This window comes from Etheostoma spectabile, chromosome 18 (assembly GCF_008692095.1).
Source record: "Etheostoma spectabile isolate EspeVRDwgs_2016 chromosome 18, UIUC_Espe_1.0, whole genome shotgun sequence".
NCBI lineage: Eukaryota > Metazoa > Chordata > Actinopteri > Perciformes > Percidae > Etheostoma > Etheostoma spectabile.
In genome coordinates, this window is record NC_045750.1 from 8,326,310 (window position 1) to 8,349,909 (window position 23,600).

Sequence of the window (23,600 nt, forward strand, 5' to 3'; positions counted from 1 at the left end):
CAGGGGGGCACCATGGGTGATAGCCAAGGGTCTGCATGCAAGCCGAACAGGAAGAGAGGAGCTGGTTGAAGAGTGGACCCTGAGGCCTCTCAAGTTATAGGAGCAGAAGATGAAAGGTGGGAGTACCTTGGCCAGAGAGCGATGGGGAACTGCATGGCTGATTTAGTGAGTGACAGACTGGCTAGCTGGCTGGCTGGCTGATTGGCAAGCTAACAGGCAGAACAAAGAGAGTGTGGGTTCACAACTCCAAGCTACTGCCAGCAGGCATCGATGCGGCTCTGAGGTCCACCAAAGGCCTGGATGAGTAATAAGTCATGTAGTGCTCACCCCCAGCCTCCCACCCTACCCTGCAGCACCTTCACTTGGGTGATGGAGAGAGGATGAGGAAGAGGAGGATGAAGGCAAGCGTGACCATAGGAGAGAGAAGATAGATTAAGAGAGAAGAGGGTACTGTGAGGGAAAGGAGGGAAGTAAGGAGCATATGTACTATACACTCATTTGTGTGTGTGTGTGTGTGTGTGTGTGTGTGTGTGTGTGTGTGTGTGTGTGTGTGTGTGGTGTTGCGCGCACATTGTTGAGGAGAGAGCTCTCTGCAGGAAATTGTCCGATCCAGTCAGGCTATGCCACTGATCCCATGCCGCCGTCTCTGCTCCCAGGCCCTGTCAGGTCCAGCTTCTCTCTCTCTCTCTCTCTCTCTCTCGCTCTCTCTCTCTCTCTCTCTCTCTCTCTCTCTCTCTCTCTCTCTCGCTCTCTCTTTCCCTCTCCTCCTCCGAGTTTCCTACCAACCTCCGACTCTGCCACGGAGCTGACAGCTTGGCCCCAACAGTGCGCTAACCACATTACCTGAACTCACCACAGTCATTATCTTGCACTGGACCCACTGGAGCTTGAAAGTCATTCTAACTTCTCTGCTGGTAGAGGTTAATAGGTGTGTGGGTGTGCGATTATATCCCAAAGGCTACGTAGCGCCCAGGCAAATCCAGGAATTCAATTCTTTCCTAGGGACAGCTCGGAAGGCGAGGTGCCAGAGTTTTATTTTCCTCTTTTCTTTTTTAATTCAGTTCATGCTTCCTGACTGCATGTCAGATTTGATGACAAGAGACAGCCACAAGTGTCTGGAACATTTCTGTGCATCTGAAAGCATAAATGCATCAGCAGTACACCTCCACTCTTGGAGGAGATGGTTCTTCATGGACTAGACCTTAAACAGCTCTTTACCTGTTTTTGAAAATTGATTATTGGTTTTGTATAGAACTGCATTTTTCTAGTTTCCATAAGATAATGCTACTTTTTATAGCAAGGAATGTACACCTGTACCTAGAACAAGTCAAGAAAAATGTGTTTTTCTAAGTATGCTGTTGCTACTATTTATAAATCAGTTTAATAGCTGCTATTTTGTGCACATCGCCATATCTTTGTATTGGACCATTTTCTTGCCAAACTGTTACAATTTGTTTAGTGTTTCTTGTCAGGGTGGAAAATGACTTAAACAGACCATAAAGAGACACATTAAACACTAACAAATAACATGTTAGATAGGTTAGCAGCTCCTTCACATAGGGCACACCACCATGGTTTTTAATGAAGTATCTATTGAAGCTTCTGTATATGTATATGAGCAAACAGTTTTTATGTAGTTTTAGTTAGTTATTAGTTATATTGGCAACATAACTGGCTGGTATCCAGTATTTCATAAAAAGAATTTAGTAGAGGTCTGATAAATTGGCAGAGCAATATGTTGGTTGAACCCCATTAGCCAGCTGATTAATAAAGTTTGAACTCTGGTTGGACTCGCATAGTCTGTATAAAACTAAATCAGTCAATTCAGCAAAACCTTAATTTTAATAATTGGTCCAAAAAGTTCAATGAAAGACATTGAAGACTTTTATTTATAGCAATTTCCCTGTATGGCTCAATAAAGAAACTGTAAAAAAAAATTGTTCTTGTACTATAGTGCCAAGAAAGGTTGTACAAATGAAACCCTCACTGGCTGGGTATCAGCTGTGGTGCTGCCTTACATACATTTCCATTCTCTATACTGCCAATTTGCTCGAGAATGCATGTAGCTGTCAAATGAGATGTGCTTGGGACGTAGCGCAGACATGATGTGCGAAGCCAGCTATGTAGCTACAGAGAGTATGGTTGCTTACACAAACATTACATCAGACATGTCACTATGAATAGGCAGAGAGGCAGAGATGGACGGACGTGTTACCTTCACTCCACTACAGTGCAGCTCAGACAAAATGAAGGCCAGGCTTGCCAGAAACACTGCACAAAACGAGACTCGATCTTCATTTAAAACACTTAAGTGGCCTTAGTTGAATTTGAAGGATGTGTCACGTTGCAGACATGCATACGCGAGAGAGAATTTGATGGATTTAAAAGGGGAATATCTATGCTTTCTGAAAGCCATAATTTAGTGATGGTCCTTTCCTAAACTTCCAAAAGTCCAAGCTGACTGATAGTCACCGGCAGGAATCCGGGAGTGCTGAGCCCATTAACAAGAGGAGATTTTTTTTGCTTTAAGGGCAGAAAATCTCTATGTTTAACTCCTCTGCATTAGGAGCCAATTACACGGCTGAAAAAAATGACCCGGGGTAGTTTGGTGTCCAAGGTTGTTTGTGCTGACATTCTGCTTTTCAAATGCCAGTCTGTTAATTATGCAAATGGACTACAAGACCCCTGTATAAACATATACATAAGTCCCTTTATGTGCACACGGGCCCATATATCCTGTGAGTTATTAGAGACAGCAAGCCCTTGTTTCAATATAATAATAAAAAAGTGAAATATGAAATGACCCCTCCAGCTGCAGCGCGCCTGCCTCTCCAGTATCCCTCTCAGACTCTCAGGCCCTCACTCTCCTCCTCCCCTGTCCTCTTTTTCCTTGTGGTGCAAGTCTTTGCGCAGCGATGCTATGCGACACTGGCCAGCTTCAGAGAAGGCGAGTCCACATTGCATTAATTCTGAGCACAGAGAAATCCAGTATCAGATGTAATGGGTTTGATTCCAAAGCCCTGGGGCGATGTTCTGCGTTGCTGTAATGGTGGTGGGAGTCGGCAGAGATCCTGCACTCACCAGAAAGCTGCCTAACATACACACACACGCTCTCTTTCCTCTAATGTCTGCTCTCTTACTCTTACCCTTCTTGTCTACTCTCTTCGTCTCTCTCCCTCCATTTTTCTCTCTCCTTGGATGACCAGAGGTGTACTCCACCCCGCTTTCGACTCTTTACCAACCTCCTCGCCACGCTGTTGCCTAATTACTGTCTCTAAACAAGGGGGCTTTGTCCCCAGCAGTCCCGAATTAAGTGTCTGCAGCTCATTCGCAGATGGATAATTGTTTTTTTTTCTTCCTCACTGACTTCTCCTCTTCAGCTGAGGCCAGATTTAGTCAGGTATTCTGGAGAAGCCATCATTGGATATTGTCGAATAAGCCCCAGGGTAAGTTTCCCTTCTATTTGTTTTTGCTGTTTGTTTTTTTCTTATTTTAATTAAAGAGCAATCTGTCATTGGGAGCAGGGCGCCCCTCCAAGACAACATATGATTGGTTAAAGGAGTGGCAGACCTAATTGTTTGCTCCAATCATTGCCATCACACTGTAGATGTCAGGAACCCTTGCACTCCATCACTTGAACAAACTGATATACTGTTGGTTAATCAAACACACTGAAATATTTGACTATTATAAAATGATGAGGTACAAACTTGAAGCCATAAAGAGATGTTTAACTTAGTGGAACCCTTTGAAACTTGCAGCTGCATGCTTTATCATGCATTTAATAACATTAGCCTGGTGTTTTCTTTTGAAGAATGGGGACAGGCTGGGGCTCATTTGGGTGGAAGTAAAGCTTTATGGCTCTTTGGTGACCATGTCCGGCATGCTTTATGACAATGAATGAATGTGCACCCTTTTCCCCTTTTACCCTCTTCACAAGTCCAGAAATATGAGACACAAGTAATAAAACCGCATCCAAAAAATATGTCCTGTAATCTCTGTTGTTGAATAACGTATGCTCCTTCTATTGTTTTTGTCTTGAGGATGACTACAGCCTGTCCTCGTTTCCATATAGTTTTGGGGGAGATTCCACCCTCTGCCACATGTTAAGCACCTCTAATGTTGCATAACACAAACACCCAGAACAAGTTGCTGTCCTTAGGCCGCCCCACCTCTGCTGCATCTGGACCCTTGGGGGAAAACGACGGGCTTCCCTGGGCACACCACAGAAACAGTGAAGCATATGTTTACAGCTCCCTCTGTCTGCTGGGGATCCCCTTATTATTGTGATGGATGGTGAGGGAAAAGAGGAGAGCGATGGCCCTTGCCTCCTCATCACCTATCCATGAACAGAGAGCCGCTCGACCGGCGGTGAGGTAATTACACCGTCATTATAATGTGCACAAGCATATACACTCTCACACTACATAAACACAGTCCTCTACACACCAGATGGGGTCCCCGATGTCTTCCGCCTTGTGCATCCCTCCCTTCCTCCTCCATCCATCTCTGCTCTACTATCTTCTCTCTTCAGCTCTGCCTTTCTGCACCAGCAAGGGAATTCCAGCCTTCCAGGAAAGCTTGCCAATTCTGGACCGGGGAGTGTGCCTGTGTGTGTATGAGTGTCCGTTTGCATTGTGTGTTTGTGCATGTATGTGCACATGCTCACATGCATATACAATACCCCTGTTCATGCTCAACATTAACACAGCCTGTTTAACATTGGGCCCTCACCATCATTGACAGGCTGACAGATGTGGATGCTGTTGTGGTGCTCCCCAAATGCCTTGCTTCGGGGAGCAAGATCTCGTCACATGCTGGGGTATCTTTCCACAGACATGGCAAACCTAAGTCCACTTTAAGAACAGTAGTAAGTTGACCATACACATTTTCTAATGATAAAAACATCTATCTTCTGATTGACTTTTAAAGAACAACTAAACAGCAGTTGAAAATGTTGTGACGTCCAGTGCTGCAGTGATGTAGAAGTGAACTGCAGGTTTGGTATGTAAGTACACAGTGACATCACTGCTGGGTGTGGTTACAGGTCTGAACCCTCCAAACCACTTCAGGTGCTACAGACTTGAAACATCCAATCAAAGAGAACACAAACGCATTACATTTCAACCTATATGGTATTAAAGGAAAAGTTCAATGTTTTGGGAGACACTTGTTTTTTTCATTGCCAAGCGTTAGACAAGAAGATTGACACGTTAAATATAAAGCTACAGCCCGGAGATTGTTAGGCTGGATAATGGCAAACGTTTCCTTTAAGTTACTCTTTAATTAATTCAGCCAATATTTGTAAGACCCATGGGTGTCCATGCAAGTGTGTGCATATATTTGTGTGGATATAGACATCCAATGAAATAGTTTGAATCAAGTTTTTTGAATGTGTGTATGTTTTTATGCAGATAAAAACATGTTTTTAATTAAACCCAGCGGGACGACCGGTACATAGCCTATAGGTTAAGAAACCAGTGTTATTTAAGCACAGGTGTAGATTCGAGGTATAGCATATACTGTACCACAAAAACTACAACGAGTGCTTCAATTAGCTAACCAGACCAGACTTTTCATGGTAAATAATAGGCCAAAACTTGATTGAAGGATTGTCTAACTACTGCTGTTTATATGATGTGCAGTATAACAATAGGCCATAGATACTGTAGGTTGTACTGGAGCTTATAGAAGGAAAATAAGATAAATTAAGTCAAAATGCATCTCAGGTTAAGACATCAGATAAACTTTGAAGGTCTATTTCATATCTTTGGCTGACTCACACCTCCTGTAGTTAATTGAAACACGATAGAAGAGGGAATTGGCTACTAGGCCTCTATAAAGTGTGGAAATTGTGTCAGTTCTTTTGGTTATGTCATTGGATACAGACATGTTGAAGCAAACCAGCCATGCTGGAAGCGTTGCCCCAGTTCTTGCCACGGCTACTGTGCTCATGTACGTGTGTTAATGAAATATGTATATTGATAGATTCCCAACAGTAGCTGGAGGATGGACATATTCTTTCCATGAGAATGAATAAGAGAAATGATACACCATAGAAGTGGGAATACGGTCTAGAAATAAAAGCTGTGTTGTTGTTTTTTGCCTGGGGATGTTGCATTTGTACAGGTCAGACTGTGATCTTCTTTTAGGCCTCTGCATTGGGACGTTGTTCTTAGAGGGGTAGGCTACTTTAATCTCTGAAAGCAAGGGGGCATCTAATGGAGATCAAATTAGTGGGAGGGGGAAGGACTTTTTATTATTATTTCAGATTAAAGAACTGATACTCTTATTTATTAGTGCAGGGGTCAAATGTGAAGTCCTCCGGGATCTAAAATTCCAGCTTCAAAGGTGGTATCAAATGACATGGGAAAAGTGAGTGGCGTCTGCAGACGTAGGCTACTGCTCGTCAGTCTCCCCTAAAAGCCTTCACAGGAAATCAATAATGGTCTCCATAAGACTTAATCTGGGATCCACACTACTACCGTGGCAGGCGGCCAGCTGACTGATGTGTGCGGTTTTAACGGCCCCCGCATCCTGCCCGCTTATCTGTAGGTGTCCTGATGACCGCTCGACTTTCTACTCATCTCGTCTGACTGTTTTTTTTTTTTTTTTGCTGTATCCCAGTCCTCCTCCATCTCTTCCTCCTCCTCTTCCTCCTCCTCCCCTCCCTTTCCCCACTAAGTTCGATGCGATCGGCTCTGGGCCCTGCCGTGAGTTCTCGGTGCGGGCGACAGCGCTGCTGAACATGGCGTCAGACGGGATGATTTTAACGAACCACGACCACCAAATCCGGGTCGGTGTATTGACAGGTAAACGCAGAAATTCTCATCGGCTCACTCACATTCTGCCCATATTTCCATGAATTCATTTCCGCTGGCTGTCCGCTCGGATCTTCATACATGTCGGCTGGCTTTTGCGTGGCGGCGGCTCTCGGTCTCTCACTGGCGTTTGCAGCCCCTTGAAGGCGACGCTGATTTAAAGCGGTTTATTTATTTATTTTCATTTTACCGGTATGCATTCCTGTCCATGCTCTATTTCATCCAGTGCTTATGCGGTGGAAGCGCTCGGCTAAATGTGGGCTCTGCATTGGTTTGTGCACGCTCATGTAGATTTCTTGTCGAGCCGTTTTTCTTACTGAAGAACAAGAGCTCAGTTTATGTGTATTGAATAATTCATGTCCTTATCTGCTTGTCAGAGCTGAAAATTACAGCTGACCGTGTGTTGCCTCGCTGCTAAAGATGCTCGGGATATAGATTGCATTATTGACACCCAGCTGACCACAGCGATTTTTGAAGTGTTGCTCACGACAGTTGCTGAAGGTGGATGTGGTGATGAGCGCATCCTTGGCCTATTAAGAGCAGTGGGTGATCTGAAAAAAAAAAATCAGTAAAAATGCGTGTAGATGTCAGATGTGGCTTATTTTGTGAATGATAGTGCCGGCCGAGGAGTTTACATGCCACATGATAACGGCTCTGGCTTGGTTTGGTGGGGTTGAACACACGGGTAAAAGCTGACATTCCTCTGAATGCAACGCGATGACGGCGCTTCTCTCACTTACCAACACTGGAAACGTTTTATGCGCTTGGATGCAATGTGCATGCGGCTATGAGGCGGCGGATGGTGTTAGATCTGATCGCCGCCGGCCTTCATTTTTTTCGTGTGTGTCTGTGTGTGTGCGTGCGTGCGCGCAGCCTATTGCTTTGTCATGTTTCTGGTCGTCAAGCACCGAGCGAGGCAAATCCAGCGGTTGTTGGCATGATCGGAAAGTAATTTTTGGACGATGTGAAGAGGGAGGGAGGGAGGGAGGGAGGTGGTAGGGCAGATGCACGATAAAAGCTATCCAGAGGAATACCCCCCACCCCCTTCCCTCTCTCTATCTCTCTTTTTTTTTCTCTCCTCTCTCTCTCTCTCTCTGTCCATCCTGTGTGAGGCTGGGTCGATCAATATTTCATGAAAGCCATGATCTCACACATACGGTATTCCTCCGTATGGAAATCCGGTACGGAGGAGGTGGTATGCGATGTGTAGCGATGGAGGAATGACTGTGTAGACCCTCTCCTGCAATCTGCCAGGGAAATCCCCAACACCAACAACACCACAGCCACCCGTCGTCTCCTTCTCCATCCCTTCTCTTCCTCCCCTGGAGCTGGAGAGAGAGGCAGAGCCAGTGGCAGAGCGCTGTCCGTGGTGCTGAAATCCAGCGTCACTCACAAATCAGTGCGGTACTGACCTTACCACGGTAATAAATACTGCATCAGATAGATGCACCCAGGGATGTAGAGGAGGAAAACCCCATCTCACGTCAGTTATTCAAAAACACTTTTTACTGTATGATGAGGAATTTTGAGTTTATGCGAAAGGAAATAGTCACAAACTGATGAGGATTTGGTGTTTTAAGCGGAAACAAATTGTCTTCAGATTTGTGGTGCTTGTCCATAGTCACCAACAAGAAGTCAGAATACAGCCATCATTTTTCATCAATGCCCACACCACATCAGAGGGGGTTCATTTCTCTATATGTCATCGGTCACTTGAATCCCCAACTGTATCTCTAGTGTAGTGACAGATTGCAAGATTGATCTAGCTTGGCAGTATTGACAATTCATGCATACATATGTCAATGTTGAGACGTGCCGGGACTCAACCGACAGCCTCATTTGTCTTTTTGATGTATTTGTGTGTGTGGAGTATGAGGGCTTGCACTGTCAGGGAAACAAAGCATCAAAGGAGAGAGAGAAAAAAAACGGGGAGGAAAGAGTGCACTGTGGCATTAAGTTGCCATGTTTTACCTGACCCTCGGCCTTTTAAGAATGTAATCGTGGCAGGATTACTCACGGCTACAAAGACCGCTGTGTGATTTTCTTTTTTTATGACATGATGCATTTTGACGGCAAAATGTCCCCTGTTGTGCTGCCACAAGGTAGCAAAGCTCCAAATATTAAGGTTGGAGCTCTTCTATAACGCAGAATCTTTGTCGCCACACCTCAGTCTTAAACATCCACTGTGTTCATACCGTTAGTCTGCTGTGTTATAGAACCTGTGTGAGGAGAATGCTAATAGAGTTTAGAGCAGTGCTCAATATCCCTCCTGCGAGGGTCAAAGGTCAGCTGTCCACTCCTGCATTCAGTCACCAGGGAGGAGATGAGACCTTGGCTCACTCCATCACTTAGCCCCACATCCCTCTGGACAGGTGACAGTGTCCAGGGGACATCTCTGTTTAGACACTGGACACACAGTGCATGGGACATGAGGCTGACATGGTCAACTGTGTGTGTGTGTGTGTCTGTGTGTGTGCGTGAGTGTGAAATGATTTATGTATTTTGTGAAATGTTTGAGTATGAGGTGGAGTTTATTTGCAAGGAAAGGGAGGTAGGCAACTTGAAACAGGATAATTGGGCTAAACATGCTGTCACTTGTCAAAGATGTCACACTGAAAATGTGACCTTTGTAAGAAGAGGATGAAAGCTTCTCATGCTGTGCTCAGCCTATTGTGATAAATGTATTTGTGAGGGGTTTTCTGTCTACCTGTTTGTACATGATTGTGTGCGTGTGTGTGTATTTTGAAGCATGGCTGCTCAGTGCCCAGTTTCTAGCTGTCAGTGTTTCTTCCTGTTGAGCATGAGTTTTAATTGTCCTGTGTCTCTCTCCCTGGGCCTGCCTCAGGGTCTGGACACACAGCTACACACTCACTCACTTCAGCTGAATATGTGTGCCTTAATTGCTTGATTTGTGTATGCGGAGACACAGTCGTAAATGAAGATGTGGTGAGTTGTGGCCTCAGGTTTGTGACAGGCAAAGGACTACACACTCCAAAGATAAATTGTGTGTTAAGACACATTCTGTTACTTTGTTGTAGATATGCTAGTCTGGTAGTCTGGCTTAGTATGATGCATGGTGTAAATAAAATAAAATGCAAACATCTCTCTTGCCTTAAAAAGGTGTGTTTCATATAGATGTTTCAAGATTTTTCTAGGAAACCCCCTACATGAGAACCAGGCAGAGTTGTACCACACATTGGGCGCACACCAGCTGAGCTTTTATGCATATGTATGTATGTATGTGTGTGTTTGTGTTTGTGTGTGTGCGTATGTGTGTGTGTGCCCTTTACATGTGTGGTATGTGCATATTCATGTGACTCTGCTCTGCTCTTTGTCTTTCTGCACTAATTCTCTGCTCTGTCTGGAAAACACAGCTTAGCAAATCCCTCCAGCCCCAAATATAGAGCTGTATGCATACCTTCTATGATCACACACTGAGAGAGAGAGGGAGAGAGAGGCTGGCAAAGAGAGAGAGCCCTATAAAAGACATTCAGTTTAATCTGTATAAAGCCAGTGTATATGTGTGTGACCATACGGTATTATTATACGGCAACTCCCCATGCACGAGCCGCAGATGCTCTTGGATGCGTGGCTTGATTTACAGCCCGTAGAAAGTCCCATTGATGCTGGCTGCTGAGAGTGTGTGGGTTAACTCCAGTCCTTCCTCAAAGAGATGTGGACACACACTCAGCACCGGGCTTCCAATGAGGAGGCATGGCAGAAAAGCTTGACTTTGCGACAGACAGCACACGTTTCCCTCTTCTCTCTCTCTATTTCTATATAAATCTCTCTCTCTATCTTCTATTTTTTAGCCTCAGTTGTAACAACTGAGAGAGGCTCAGGGATGTGTGGGCGGCTTTCTAAACTCACATGTCTATCAGAAAGACATGAATCGACAGCAGGCAGGCTACCCCAAACAAACACATTTAGATTGCTCTCTGAACCCCTTCTGGAACTAATTCTGCAACTCCCTGCAGAACGGATGTAAGTTTTTACTTTGGCGGAGTGTTGGCCCATTTCTTAATCACTTGTGGTCTGCATTTTGTTGGTCTCATAAAGAGGTGAAGGGTTTTCCCATAAAGCGGTCAGAGAAAAGAGTTTGGTACATCAATATGTCTAGTTTGAGACAACACACAAAAAAACGTATTGATATTATGAAAGAACTTGCGTTAAACAGTAACACAAACTATGCAACCCCAAACTAAATATGTGAATTTGTTGAAAACGATTCATCCGTGTGTGTGTGTGTGTGTGTGTGTGTGTGTGTGTGTGTGTATACATATGTGTATATGTGTGTATATATATATTGCCTTTCTTTGTTATGTGTTTGTGTGGGTTTGCAAACATGTATGTGTGCCTGCTCATGTGTGTACGTGTCTTGGCTGCCGATAGGATAATAACTATTTAATCTGCTTTTCCACATAACTTTAATCTCTGGAGTTTGTCCCAAGCTCACTTTTACAGTTCAGGCACTAAAGAGGCTCACTAGAGAAACAAGAGTCAAGTCAGCAAGAGGCGACCTAAGCGTGCCAGAGCACCTTGACCAAAAGTAGGAGACGCCGTCATCTGTCACCAAATGGCGTTGGTAGCTGTCAGGTTATGGAACAATCTCCTCTCGCCGTCTCTTTCTGAATTACTCAATCTACTGTCTGCAATGCAAGCCAATGGTTTCACATCATCAGACTGGGACATTTAGTATTGCAGAAGCCCCCCCCATCCTGCTATGTCTAGCATTTCCGCTTTGTGTTTCACATGTTGTGAGACTTGATGGCAGAGCTATTGCACTGGATGACAATGGATGCAAAATGCAATACTAATGCTATGATTCTCTTTATTTTATTTTTATTGCAAAGTACACCAAAGTGAGATATGGTGCAGAGTTTTATATGATTAAAATTGTTTTTAAATTTCTCTGCTTTGGTACCATTAACTCGATTGTTCATTCGAACTAACACACTTGGCCATTTTTGCTGGTGGGAAGCTGTTTAGGGACCATGTTCCTGTGTTGAACTCCTACTTGTTGGCTTAGGTGCCTACTTAGGGGATAGCATGAACAAGGGCTTGATGATAATTCAATATTGTTGTTTACTGACTTTATGTGAAAAAATGTGGTATAGTTTGATACGGTTCTGTTATCCAAGTTAATTATTAAAAGCATATTGTAATTTTAAAGCCAACAAAATCAGGTTTTTTTATGTTTCAGTTAGAGAGTTCATAAATTTAGAGTGGTTTCACAGTGGATTGGGTTAATTGTGATAAACATAAAGTTTAATTATATCATAAATATGTAACTTTGCTTATTATTACTTTACAGTGATTATATATATTATATATATATATATATATATATTATATATAATATATATATATATATAGCGAGAGAGGGATCAGAAAAATATGTTTTGTTAATATTGTGTTCTTAGCGTAAACTGCACATGTATTGAGCTCCTCACTTTTGTGAAATGAAGAGCTGACTACAATTACTGGCTACCAAGCGCATAGCTGTGTACAGGCTCTTTTAGCCAACTGCATTTAGATTTGACAGGGAAACATAGTAAAGAAACTTTCAAAATTGGGAGAAAAAACTGAAAAATCTCTCAAACTCAAATTGTTGTACTGGTAACATCACGTTGTCTACATTTTGCCGGTTATCCATGGGGAAAGACAAAAATACACCATCAGACTATAAAGCAGACCCTGAAATGAACATCGAGTAGATGTTATTTTGACAGCGTTCAAGTGTTTTACTCGCTAATCCGACAGGATCTAGAAAGATGTTGAATGAAAGATCAGATAGGAGTGTCACACCCCAATGTGCAGATTTGAGTCGCGCTTGCTCAGATTTAAAAGGTTTACGGCATAACGTGTCATAGTGAAATTTGTGAAATCTATGGAACAAAACGGTTTAGCTATCTATGGTTGTTTGATTGCTAACGTTAGCTCAAAACGCCATTTAACTGACAACCTTGTTGTGTTTGATTGCTTAACTTGTAGCCAGCAGTGAACAACCTTTGTTATGTAGGTCCATTTTTACTATATTGACATTACAGAAGTCTCTCGTTAGCATCTTGTATGCTACTTGTCGCAAAGTGATGCATGCGCAACTTAAATCTGTACTCGTCTAACATGGGGGAGTGACAATGAGTTTAAAGATACTTCAGCATTGAAATGACCAGAATCAACAACCAGGGCCGTGCCACCACTCAGCCTAGTGTGAAAGCATTGCTAACTCCCTCTTAGCCATTAGTCTGTCTGTGCTTTCATTAGCATTACAACTTTATTATTCCTGCCCCTTTTCCCCTCAACGCTGAGACAGCCAGACGTAATATCCTGACATAGCTGACATCATGACTGGATAACAAAAAACACAAAATAGATGTTAACATTCGGTTCACTGAAGATATAAAGATACGTGGCTTGGATAGGAATCAAAGAGCCCCAGGCGCGTGTCTACCCAGTAGCATGATTTTTATTCCTCCTTTTTCCTGCTTTGACCCAACTCTTTCTGTGTCTGTCTATGGTTGAATCATCTCTAAGCTGCTACTGGGGTATTCCCTTGCAACAATATGTGGGCATCTGCTCAACAAAATGCTAGTTTGAAAGGGATACACTTGGAACAGAAGAGCTAAACAGCACGCACACACATTGGGCATTGACTTGTTCCTGCCTCCTTTTTGTATCCAATTCCCATATTTTTAGAACATCTTTACATTTGAAGAAGTATTTAATACAGACTGTCATAAATGTTGCCTGTATTAACCTTGATATGTCTGGTTTTCAACAGACTCTGAAATCAGAAATATTGATAACATTGCAATACCACGGGCCATGAAGACAACATTGTAGCATTTTTAGAGATTAAGCAAGCACCTGGATGATTTGTATGCTGTTAGTTTGACTAGAAATATAATTGAACTTTAGGTTTGCATGTGGTCAGCCAAGGATTTATCTTTCGTTTGGGTGCGGCTTATACTGTAGCAGCTGATGAAACACAGACTGACCCTTCACTTGCTTGTTCTTTCTCTCTCTTTTGCTCTCTCTCTGCATCACACACACACGCACGCACGCACGCACGCACACACACACACACACACAAACACACACACACACAGTTGGGACAGTGGACAGCAGTAAGGCAGGTGGACTACATGACCAGACTAGACAATATTGGATCAGGGACACGAACACAGAATGAGAATTAAGTCTTCACTGCAAAGAAGTTATTTTCAGCGTTGAGTAGTGGAGAGTGCATTGTATGCCAGGGCGGGACGGGGGTGGCTCTCCCCTTTTGCTCACAACCCTCTTTCTCTCTCTTCTTTCATAGCTCATGGAAATTATCCTCCCTTACTGTAAATGGTCTTTAATTGTGATGCGAGGAAGAACAAGAGGCAGACATTGGACAAGGAGCCTCCACACTTGTAGGCTCTTGTCAGCTCTCCAGAGAAGGGCTCCATTGGGCTTGCCTGGAAAGCTATTCCCAGACTGCATGCGTAGGTGTCGGAGAGTTGGTCCATTCCCACTCCCTCCTGGCCTAAAGCAGAGTTACAATCTGTCATTCATTTGAGGTGATGATCACATAAGGCTAGCATAGCCAGAAAATAAACAAAGGGAGATTTTGCTTGATGTTTTTGGGAGTTAGCAAAAGAGATGCTGAAGCATTTTAGTGTCAGCACTTATCTTGTTGTGACAGAAAAACTTGCATCCGACATGCAGAGCTTCAAGCTATTGTTTTATATTTTTGTAAGCCTATATGGTGATAAACAGGAAAGGCTGTTCTGAAGTGAGTTGTAACACCTTCCGGCAAGTGTTTAAATGGTGGTAACGTAGCTATGTCCAAATTCTTAGATTCATATGATGTGCTACTCCCCCTGTCGTGACAGGTGAAATTCTCTGTACATCCCAAAAGCTATTAATAGGAGTAAAATGTTGTTGAGCAAGAGGAGTCCTACTATATTTCTCTTATGTGAATAATGCATATCCCAAAATCTAGAAGCTTTAAGCGCATTTTTAGTTTAGGGAAATTTAACATTTTTTTAATATATATCTACACGTGTTGTGGTGACCATCAGACTGCTGGTGCTGTCCAATTAGCTTTCTATGATTAACATATTTATACTGTGTACTGTTGGCTAGCAAAATTATCCAAGCTTTCCATTCTAATGGCTCGCTTTCATGCTCAGTCGCACAGTCTCCTCCCTGAAAGTTATGCTGACTGAAATGAGAGAATGCCTCTGCCTCACACAATGTCTACACAGCCTGCATTGCAAACACAGCACAGTCGCTGAGTATCAGCAGCAGCTATAGTGCTCTGTCAGTGTCCACACATGTTGCCTTCAGGCACAGTACTACTTTGTGCCACCTGCGTTTTGGCAGCTCTGACCACTCAGAGCCCAATACTCAATCACTGTAGTTGCATGTGTAAAACAGAAGAAAAACATCTTAAGCATAAAAATATGCTTGGGGTCGCAGATTCTACCACTAGGGAAGGCGCCAAGTTCAGAAATGTTCAAATTCTACATATTCTTGTTTTAAATGCACCTCCTCAAAAATATGAGTTTCTGGTTGGCTGACAGTAAAAAGAAACATGGAGATTAGAATGATGCTAATACATCTTCTGAATTATCACAGTAGTAATGCCAGACCTGCATTTTTTCAAAAGTTGTAAGCTACATCTATTTAACATCTAAATGCTAGGTCCTTTTTACTAATTCATTAAATACATTATTTCCTGTTTTCACATAATTGATACACATAGTGTGCAACTTAGCTCCGTAGCTACAACACTGCAGCTGTTTCAGAGAACATTTTGACAAAAGACTTTATTTTTTGTTTACACTATTCTAGGAAGACATCAATTGCCCCCCCCCCCCCCCCCCACCCCCACATACACACACCCCTTTGCTTGGGTCGGCCCCTCATGATAACCTGGGAAAGCAGAGTAGCTGCTGAGTGATGGCGATACAGATCGAGATAAAAGATACAATGGTGCGTTTTAATTAATGAGTCACTTTTGTGGCCTGCTGCTTCTTTATCCAGCGTCCTGGCTTGAGGTGTTAATTATGGCTGGAGGGATGGGGGGGGCTAAGGATTCAGGAAAAACTGAGAGAAAGTGAAAAAAGTCATTGATTCACAGTCTTTATCAGTCCTCATCTAATAGGTGTCTAAAACATATACCTCTCTCATAATTCACTTAGGGAAGGAGGTCAGCTCGCCTGTATCTAGCATCTATCACAGGCCGATGGGGTGCTGATGTCACAGGGAGCTCTTTATTGAGAGCAGGGCTAAGCTAATAATGCTAAGAGTAATACTCTGTAGTACAGTGTTACCCTTTTTAACCAAGTTACACTTTGTTAAAGTGAACACACACTTTAAGACAGTGACATCACACAAACTTTAAGAATTGAAAACACATTAGATTTGGTTTATTTGGTTGTTTGGTTTCTTAGTGATCCAAGCGGTGCATTATGCCAATGGTGCGTTCATGCCACCTGGGAACATCAGGGATCGCCCTCGTGATTACATTGTTTTTCCAACTGCCAGCGTTCACATGGTGGATACATCTTCTTCGTCTTCTTCTGCTATATCGGCGTTTGGCATAACAACTTGTTGCATGACTGCCACCAACTGTTGGACGTAGCCTAGCGCATCAGGTGTGTGAAAACATGGAGGCCGCAATGACAAAGATTTGCTGCTGTTTTCTTATGCAAACATACAAACAGCACATCAACAGGTGTTTGTTTGTGTTATTTGCAGGACAACAAACAGGAAAGGACACAGTGTTTTTGTTGTTTTTTTATACATAGGTCTATTTATGAGTAATTGAAACATGTTATGTCTGTGTATGTTTCTTGGCAGAGGCGTTTGTCCACAATAAACAGTTTATTGTCATTTAAATATTTTCAGTGGACCAAAGTCACCTACATCAAACGTCAGTTGTCAACAACGCGTCACCAACAGGGAAACTCTGTTTCCCACCTCTTATTGCCGCATGAAGTGAATGATGATGTTTTTACTGGGGGGAAAATGTTTTTCCGATGCCCGTGAACGCACTGCAAGAGTAGCCCTTCCTCCGACTTGTCTCCGCTGTTCTCCCCATAGGAAAACAATGACACAGCCAGCACAGAGCGGTATTACCCCAACACATGTGTAGGTGGCTTTAGTGTGATCAGATTGCTCTTTAGCCTACACTTGACATCTGTCATACTTTACTAATATAGATAGAATTTAGCTGGGTTACACTTATACTTGAGAGAGTCAAATATGTCAGACATAAACATTCTTAATCCAGATGTATCTCTTTTGCTGTCCAAAATGTAGACTGCTGTAGTAGCGACATCCTGACAGTGAGCATCGCACTTCGTACATCGCACAGCCCATTGCTTGCATCTAATTTTTTTTTGACAATCAGCTGTTTGATTTCCTTACATCATGGTTTAATCCTCACACATCAGTGTATTGTAACACTTTTTATTAGCGATCTGTATGGATTACTTAGTACTTCCAGAGGTGGATGGATCATCAGAACTTTTGATGGCTCTAGGATACGTTGGATTCTATGTCCCGCTGTCAGATCTCTAACATGTTACCGCAGGTGGCGAGAGAAGGCAGGTTGACAATCAATTAGCGGGGAAAAGTCAATGTGTTGTTTTGTTCACAGGGAACTTGAATTCAAAATTGAGCGCTACTCAGCCGGTGAAAACAGTTGTGTACTGTAACATCTTCTACACCTCCTCTTCAAGTCTGAGAAAAACACTCAATCGACATCACTTGAGTAATCTTGGTTTGGATATGGATTTTTTTTTTTTTTAATTATCAAAAAGCCTGTGCTACAAATGCTGGACTTGGAGTAAAAAGGACATGGACATACCAGGCAGGGGGGGGCTAACAAAATATTCTATTGAGTTGCATTATAGGAAGGGTAAAATCTTGTTTTTTCTGAGAATTGACTCATAGTAAGGGCTAAAAGTTAGGTTATCTCAACCTGTGCTCTTTTGATTTTCCCACCGTTTTATCTGTTTCTTACTTAATTGCCCATCTAACACATCAACACACTTTTGGATTGGGATCATCAGTGGTGACAAGAATCAGGAGCTGAGTGGGGGACTACTTCTCAGATCTTCCATGTAGTGCAGCAGCTATTAAATCTGGCTCACAGCAAGAAGAGAAGGGGAACTTCATTTATGTCAACATCACTCAGGATTTCAGGATTTTGACATTTTGCTTTTTTGCCAAACAGAGAAAGAGAGTTGGGTGTAGTTTGAAGAGGGTCGGGGTGGAACACGAGAGAAAGAAGAAACAGAGCTTGTCAAAGTGAAGCTATGCACAATATGTGTAGCTTTTTCCCCAAAAGGTGTACATGACTGCAAACTTTAGCGCCTTTTAATTTGCAATTAAACACTCAATGGAAATAACACAGAATAGAAAAGTTTGAGGTTAGGAACCGTCACACACCGCATTATATAATCGGGAATTCATAAGAACAGAGATGAGCATCTTTACCAAGAAGATGGAAAAGCACCGCTGGGAAGAGGTGTAGCGCTGTGTGACTTCTGGCTGTCACCCTTGGCAACGGCCCTTCCACTACTTCTTGACAGGCTGCCAGAGTGTCCATTGGCTTGTCACTTGTTCAAACCCTTTCCCTCCTTCCCTCTCTCTCTCCATCCGCTCTTCCCAAGGCCTACAAGACCGGCCATGTCGAGGTGCGATGCATTGATTGATGTGCGTGACACATGCTTCTGGGAACCATGGTTGTGTAGAAATGTTTCTATTTTTGTTGCATCAAATGCAAAGGTGACATGCAAAGGAGGGAGGATATTTGGAAAAAGCTTCCAAAATCGACATTTTGGTTGATGGTTCCCAAATTAAAAAAAGCTTCTCCCTGCAGTGTCTACAGTTGCAATGGTGTGAGCGCTACCATAGCATTTATAATTGACAGTAATTACATCAGTCATTGGCTTGCTCACACATTTATATTCACATCACTTTCATTAATCAATTCCCTATCAATGATAATTGAAATTGAGTTTGATGAGTGTTACAAGACTTGGGACTTCAGAGATAAATATAACCATTCGCTCTCTCTTTCTCACTTGTACATGACATTTTATCTCAAACCATCTTCCTTTTTCTCGCTCGCTATTTTTGTCCCTGTCTCCTCACCTCTTTCTCCGTCCACCTTTCTCACATTTTTACCTTTGCTGCCTGTCTGCCCTCAACTCACTCCATCTCTCCGGCAAAGCGAGGGAGCGAGCAGTATGAGGGGAGCATGTACACGTGAATAATGGAGGAGGCCAGCTTCTCCCTAACGAGGTGTGTTTGATGGCTGACCTCTCAGCCCTGTGTGTGTGTGTGTGTGTGTGTGTGTGTGTGTGTGTGTGTGTGTGTGTGTGTGTGGTTGCAAGGTATTTTCCATTCTCCTTATATTCAGCATCAAGCCTTTACCGTTTTTACCACAGAATCCTTTCAGATCATAGCAACTGGGAATCAAATGTTAATGGACCCCCCCCCCCCCCCCCCCCACACACCACACACAACACACACACACACACACACACCACACAAGCTCGAGTTTGATTGACATGATGTGGCATGGCTCAACAGCTTTGTTGCCCTTTTACATCATGTATTACTTACAACAGGCATGACTGGTGGTTTTTCAATTTTGGCACATGCTGCGTACCTTTGAAAGAGTGAGTCAGAGGGGTTCTCTCTCAGTTTTCTCTGTTCTGCTTCAGTGCTCCACCTGTTCATCTGTATGTCTTCTCTTATTGTGGCAGGAGATTTATGGAGAGTAATACATCTCCGTACCAGTGACCCACTTGGAAATTCCACATGAATGTGCTGAAAACCCAGACGTCAAAGTTTGGCAACAGCACTTAAACATGTACGTACGGACGTTTGAAAACTAGAGTGGATGATTAGTAGATCTGTCAGCAACTGTTTTGAAAATGAAAATGAATGTTTGGCCATTTTTTCAGGCAATAAAGCGCTCTCTGTTTTTCTCTCTATTAACTGAACATCTTTTGGGTTCTGGACTTGTGTTCGGACAAACAAGTAATTTGAACATGCTGCCTTGGGTTGTGATGGCACTACTTTCTGATTGTATTAACAAATGTGTTAACTAAGTAATTGAGGAAACGCTCTACAATGTATGATAAAAATAGTTATTAGTTTTGGCCGTAGTTAAAACTCTGAATCCAAATGTCAGTAAATTCATACGCCTGGTGATTCATGCTTGCATATTTTGAGAAACTGTAAATAAGTTTGAAAACTGCTGAAAATGTTATATTTATTACATCCATGTTGAAAATATGCACGTGTAATACACAGCATTTATTCAAGTTGGGTAAGCATTCATTTGTAGATAGGAAAGCTGGAACAATTGGTTGATTAATTGATTTGTCAATTGACATAAAAGGAATCTTCTATTTTTAATAATTCATTTTTAACGCAAACATTCACTCATTCCAGTTGCTGAAATGTGAGGTTTGCGGCTGTTTTTTGTCTTATATGAAAGTTTTGGACTGCTGGTCAGAAAGAAAAAAAAGATTTGGAGATGTTATGATATCTGGGAAATCATAATTGACATTTTGATTATTATGGAATGATTAATACTTTTTTTTGAAAAAAGTAATTATTGGGGCATGCCTTTTAGGACATAGAGAGATGACATGGAAATGAGGGGAGACAGCAATGGGGAATGACATGTGAATCTAAAAAAACTAGATTGTACCCTTTCTATAAGGCAGAAAATGGGGTAACCCATTGTGGTTCATGGTTGGAGGCAAACCCCTATAGGCAACCAGGGCGCCCCCAACAGGATTCATAATAATAACCAAGAAAATAATCAGCAGATTAAGCAGTAAGGAAAATAATCATTAGTTGCAGACCTAAGGGAAAGAAAGCTGCATTTGTGATTACCATAATTTATCTACATGTCATCATATACAGTACATTTCTATAAATTTGTCAGTAGTGAGACTTATTTCACTCAGTAACCATGATTAATAAATAGAGGTCACAGTTTCAATTCCTGTGTGCGTGTGTGTGCGCGTATGCATGTGCGTGTGTGAGCTCTGACAGTGGGAAGCTGCAATGTAATTGCTGACACTGTCCAGAGGATTGAATGTAATGAAGGTAGCTGCTTACAGGCTGCTTCATTAGTGTAGCTGGGCCCGGGGCACTCCGTGCGTGTGTGGGGGGTGTGTGTGTGTGTGTGTGTGTGTGTGTGTGTGTGTGTGTGTGTGTTGTGTGTGTGTGTGTGTGTGTGTGTGTGTGTGTGTGTGTGTGTGTGTGTGTGTGTGTGGGCATGTAAAACGCTGCATCCTGGGAAATAAGGAGAGTTGAATGGTTTGCATACACACTGTATTACCACCCACCCACTCACACATTAAAAAACACATCAACAAGCGATGGCAGCCCATAGAACGTGTTGATTCTACCCTTAATCCATAGGAGTTCATTTCCTCCATGTGTTTGCCTCTATAAGTATGTCTTTCTCAACAAATGCTGCACTATAGAAAATATTACTGACTATATATCAGTACCATATAGCAATACTTCCTGCTAAAGGCCTGTTTTACTGACACTGCATGATTGAGGAAGTCATGCTGGATGTGTTGGGGGGAAAGGGAATAAAGGATGTAGGGCTGCAACTAACGTGTCCAACACTGAGGCAATCTACCTGATGGAGTTGTTGTTGGAGTTGTCACTTTTAACCTTAAGCAAGCAGTAGCAGGGAGTTCCTCCATACGAAGCCACAGCTGGGTACACCCTTAGCTTTGTGCTGCCTGGTGAGCCGCTGCATAGTTTTCGGGTGCCGCAGAGTTCCGCTTTGCATTATTTCGCTGATTTCACGATGATCAGCGGCACAATGTGCTAAAGCTGCAGCTGTGCTGATCAGGCTTTTGTCTTGCCATTTTGGAAGTGTGGCTGGCATGAAATGGGATTTGTGGGCTGGGAGCTGGGGCTGGTCATGTGGAGGGTAGCCGGTGGACGAGATGACGATGAGGCTGCCGTCTTTGCCACATTTGAACCCTGTGGAGATGCAGTTTAAATTAACTTTCCACTTAGTGGACAATGTGTCATTTACAATCTGGTCATGTCTCCAGCTCCAGAAATTGGCTTGACAGCTGCACCTGACAGATGTGTTGGTCCCAATCAGGGTTGTGGATAGATGTGCATTTGCTTCACCCATCAAACCAGTCCCCTGGTCGGCTTGTGTGTGATCCCTTAACTTTGATCAGAAACCTGCTATTGATTTTGAATGACCATCTCCCAGCCTAACTTTGACCTGTCAGACTGACTAGTCATGCCATAAAGTATATACCTCTATCTATCCCTCCCTCTACTTCTATTCTTCCCTCTCTTCTTTTCCTTGAGTGAGAGATCACAAAGAAGCAGAGAGAACATTTAGGCATCCTCTATGAAGACCAATCAATACTTGATCTGATTAGTCCTAAGCACATATGTTTTACTACAAACCCTAAAAGCCAACAGATAAAGAGCCCCATTGCTAATGTTAGCCAATAGATATCCATTTCAAAGCCTGTCCACTTTCCTACCCTTCTATCTTTAGTCATATTGAGTAAAGTAAAATGAATGAGCTAAGTGTTTTCCATGCAGCTTCACCCAGCTTGTCCTAGGATGCAAACTGGAATGAGCAGCTAAGCCGTGGTTGTACTGGTGCAGCCCTGGGTTTCCCTGCATCAGCAGCTTGGAAGGATGAAGAAGGAGTGGGAGGAGTTGGACGGAAGGGGTTAGACGAAGGGACTTAGAGGCAGAAGGGGAGAGGAGGGAAGCTTCTAACAGGAGGTATCAGAAATGTGCAGCTATAATGATGCCAGTGTAAGCATATTTCTATTGAAATCAATAGAGCTGCTCTCAAGCTCATTTTGGCTTTTAACAAGAGAATGGAAACTGGCTCTCTAATGGAGCAGCCATAGATAACACTCACCGAAGGAGCTGATTTTTTTTGGGGGGGGGGGTAGAACAAGCTGGTTAGGTGTGAACTCATTTATTTATTTGTTTTTCTGTCAGCCCGTAATGATGTCATCCTTGTTGTCTCTAATATGTTTTACCTGAGCTGCAGAATTCTGTAAACCTCCCAAATTAAAGGATCAGTTCACACAAATTACACACAAACGGTCTTTTCTCTAGAGATATCTTGCTTTGCAAATAGTGGTTTAATTTTTACCAGATTTTTGAGATACGTGTTGTTTAGATTTCTGCCTCCACACTTTTTCTTTCGGTTGGGTTCCCCTGTTTACAATTGACGCAAATTCAATAAGCTCTGGCAATAACAAATCACTTATCGAATCTCGTCTGGTTTCTTTCTATTAGTAAAGAGCAATATACAAAACCTTTAGGTACATTATATTCGCTATAGCTAATTAAAGTTAAGTTAGTGGCTAAAATTCCACTTGCTATTTTTCTATCAAGTTTCTAATTTAGGGTTCATGTCCTCTCTGCAAGCTAGTGTCTAGTGTGTCTGTGCTCAGCCAAAGATTGTTTGGGAGTGTTAAGACACACCTCCATGATCATAAGTGTGTTTTTGTAGTTCAACAAGATTTTTGTCACATCAAATACAGGAGAGTCTCTTAAACCTTTATGCATATCATATCAATATGATCACTAACTTGCACTCATTTTTAGGCTTAGCAAAGCATTGGTTGTTAACTAAGCAGACTTGCTCCCATTAGTAAATTGATGTGCTACAAACATACAGTACATGTGCGACAGTATTATCTGGAGATTTTTATGACTTCATTTATCTGTATT

At 42.7% G+C, this 23,600-nt stretch overlaps 1 protein-coding gene across 17 annotated transcripts in view; it reads left to right on the forward strand.

The window, feature by feature from the left end:
* Positions 1-6,628: 6,628 nt before the first annotated feature.
* The window catches only part of gphnb (gephyrin b), an 86,727-nt gene continuing 69,755 nt past the window's right edge, over positions 6,629-23,600 (forward strand). For all 17 annotated transcript variants that reach the window (XM_032542679.1, XM_032542680.1, XM_032542688.1 and 14 more), the window contains exon 1: positions 6,629-6,812. In XM_032542679.1, the coding sequence (XP_032398570.1) occupies positions 6,749-6,812 (64 nt within the window). In that variant the 5' untranslated portion in view covers positions 6,629-6,748. The remainder of the gene's footprint in view (positions 6,813-23,600) is intronic.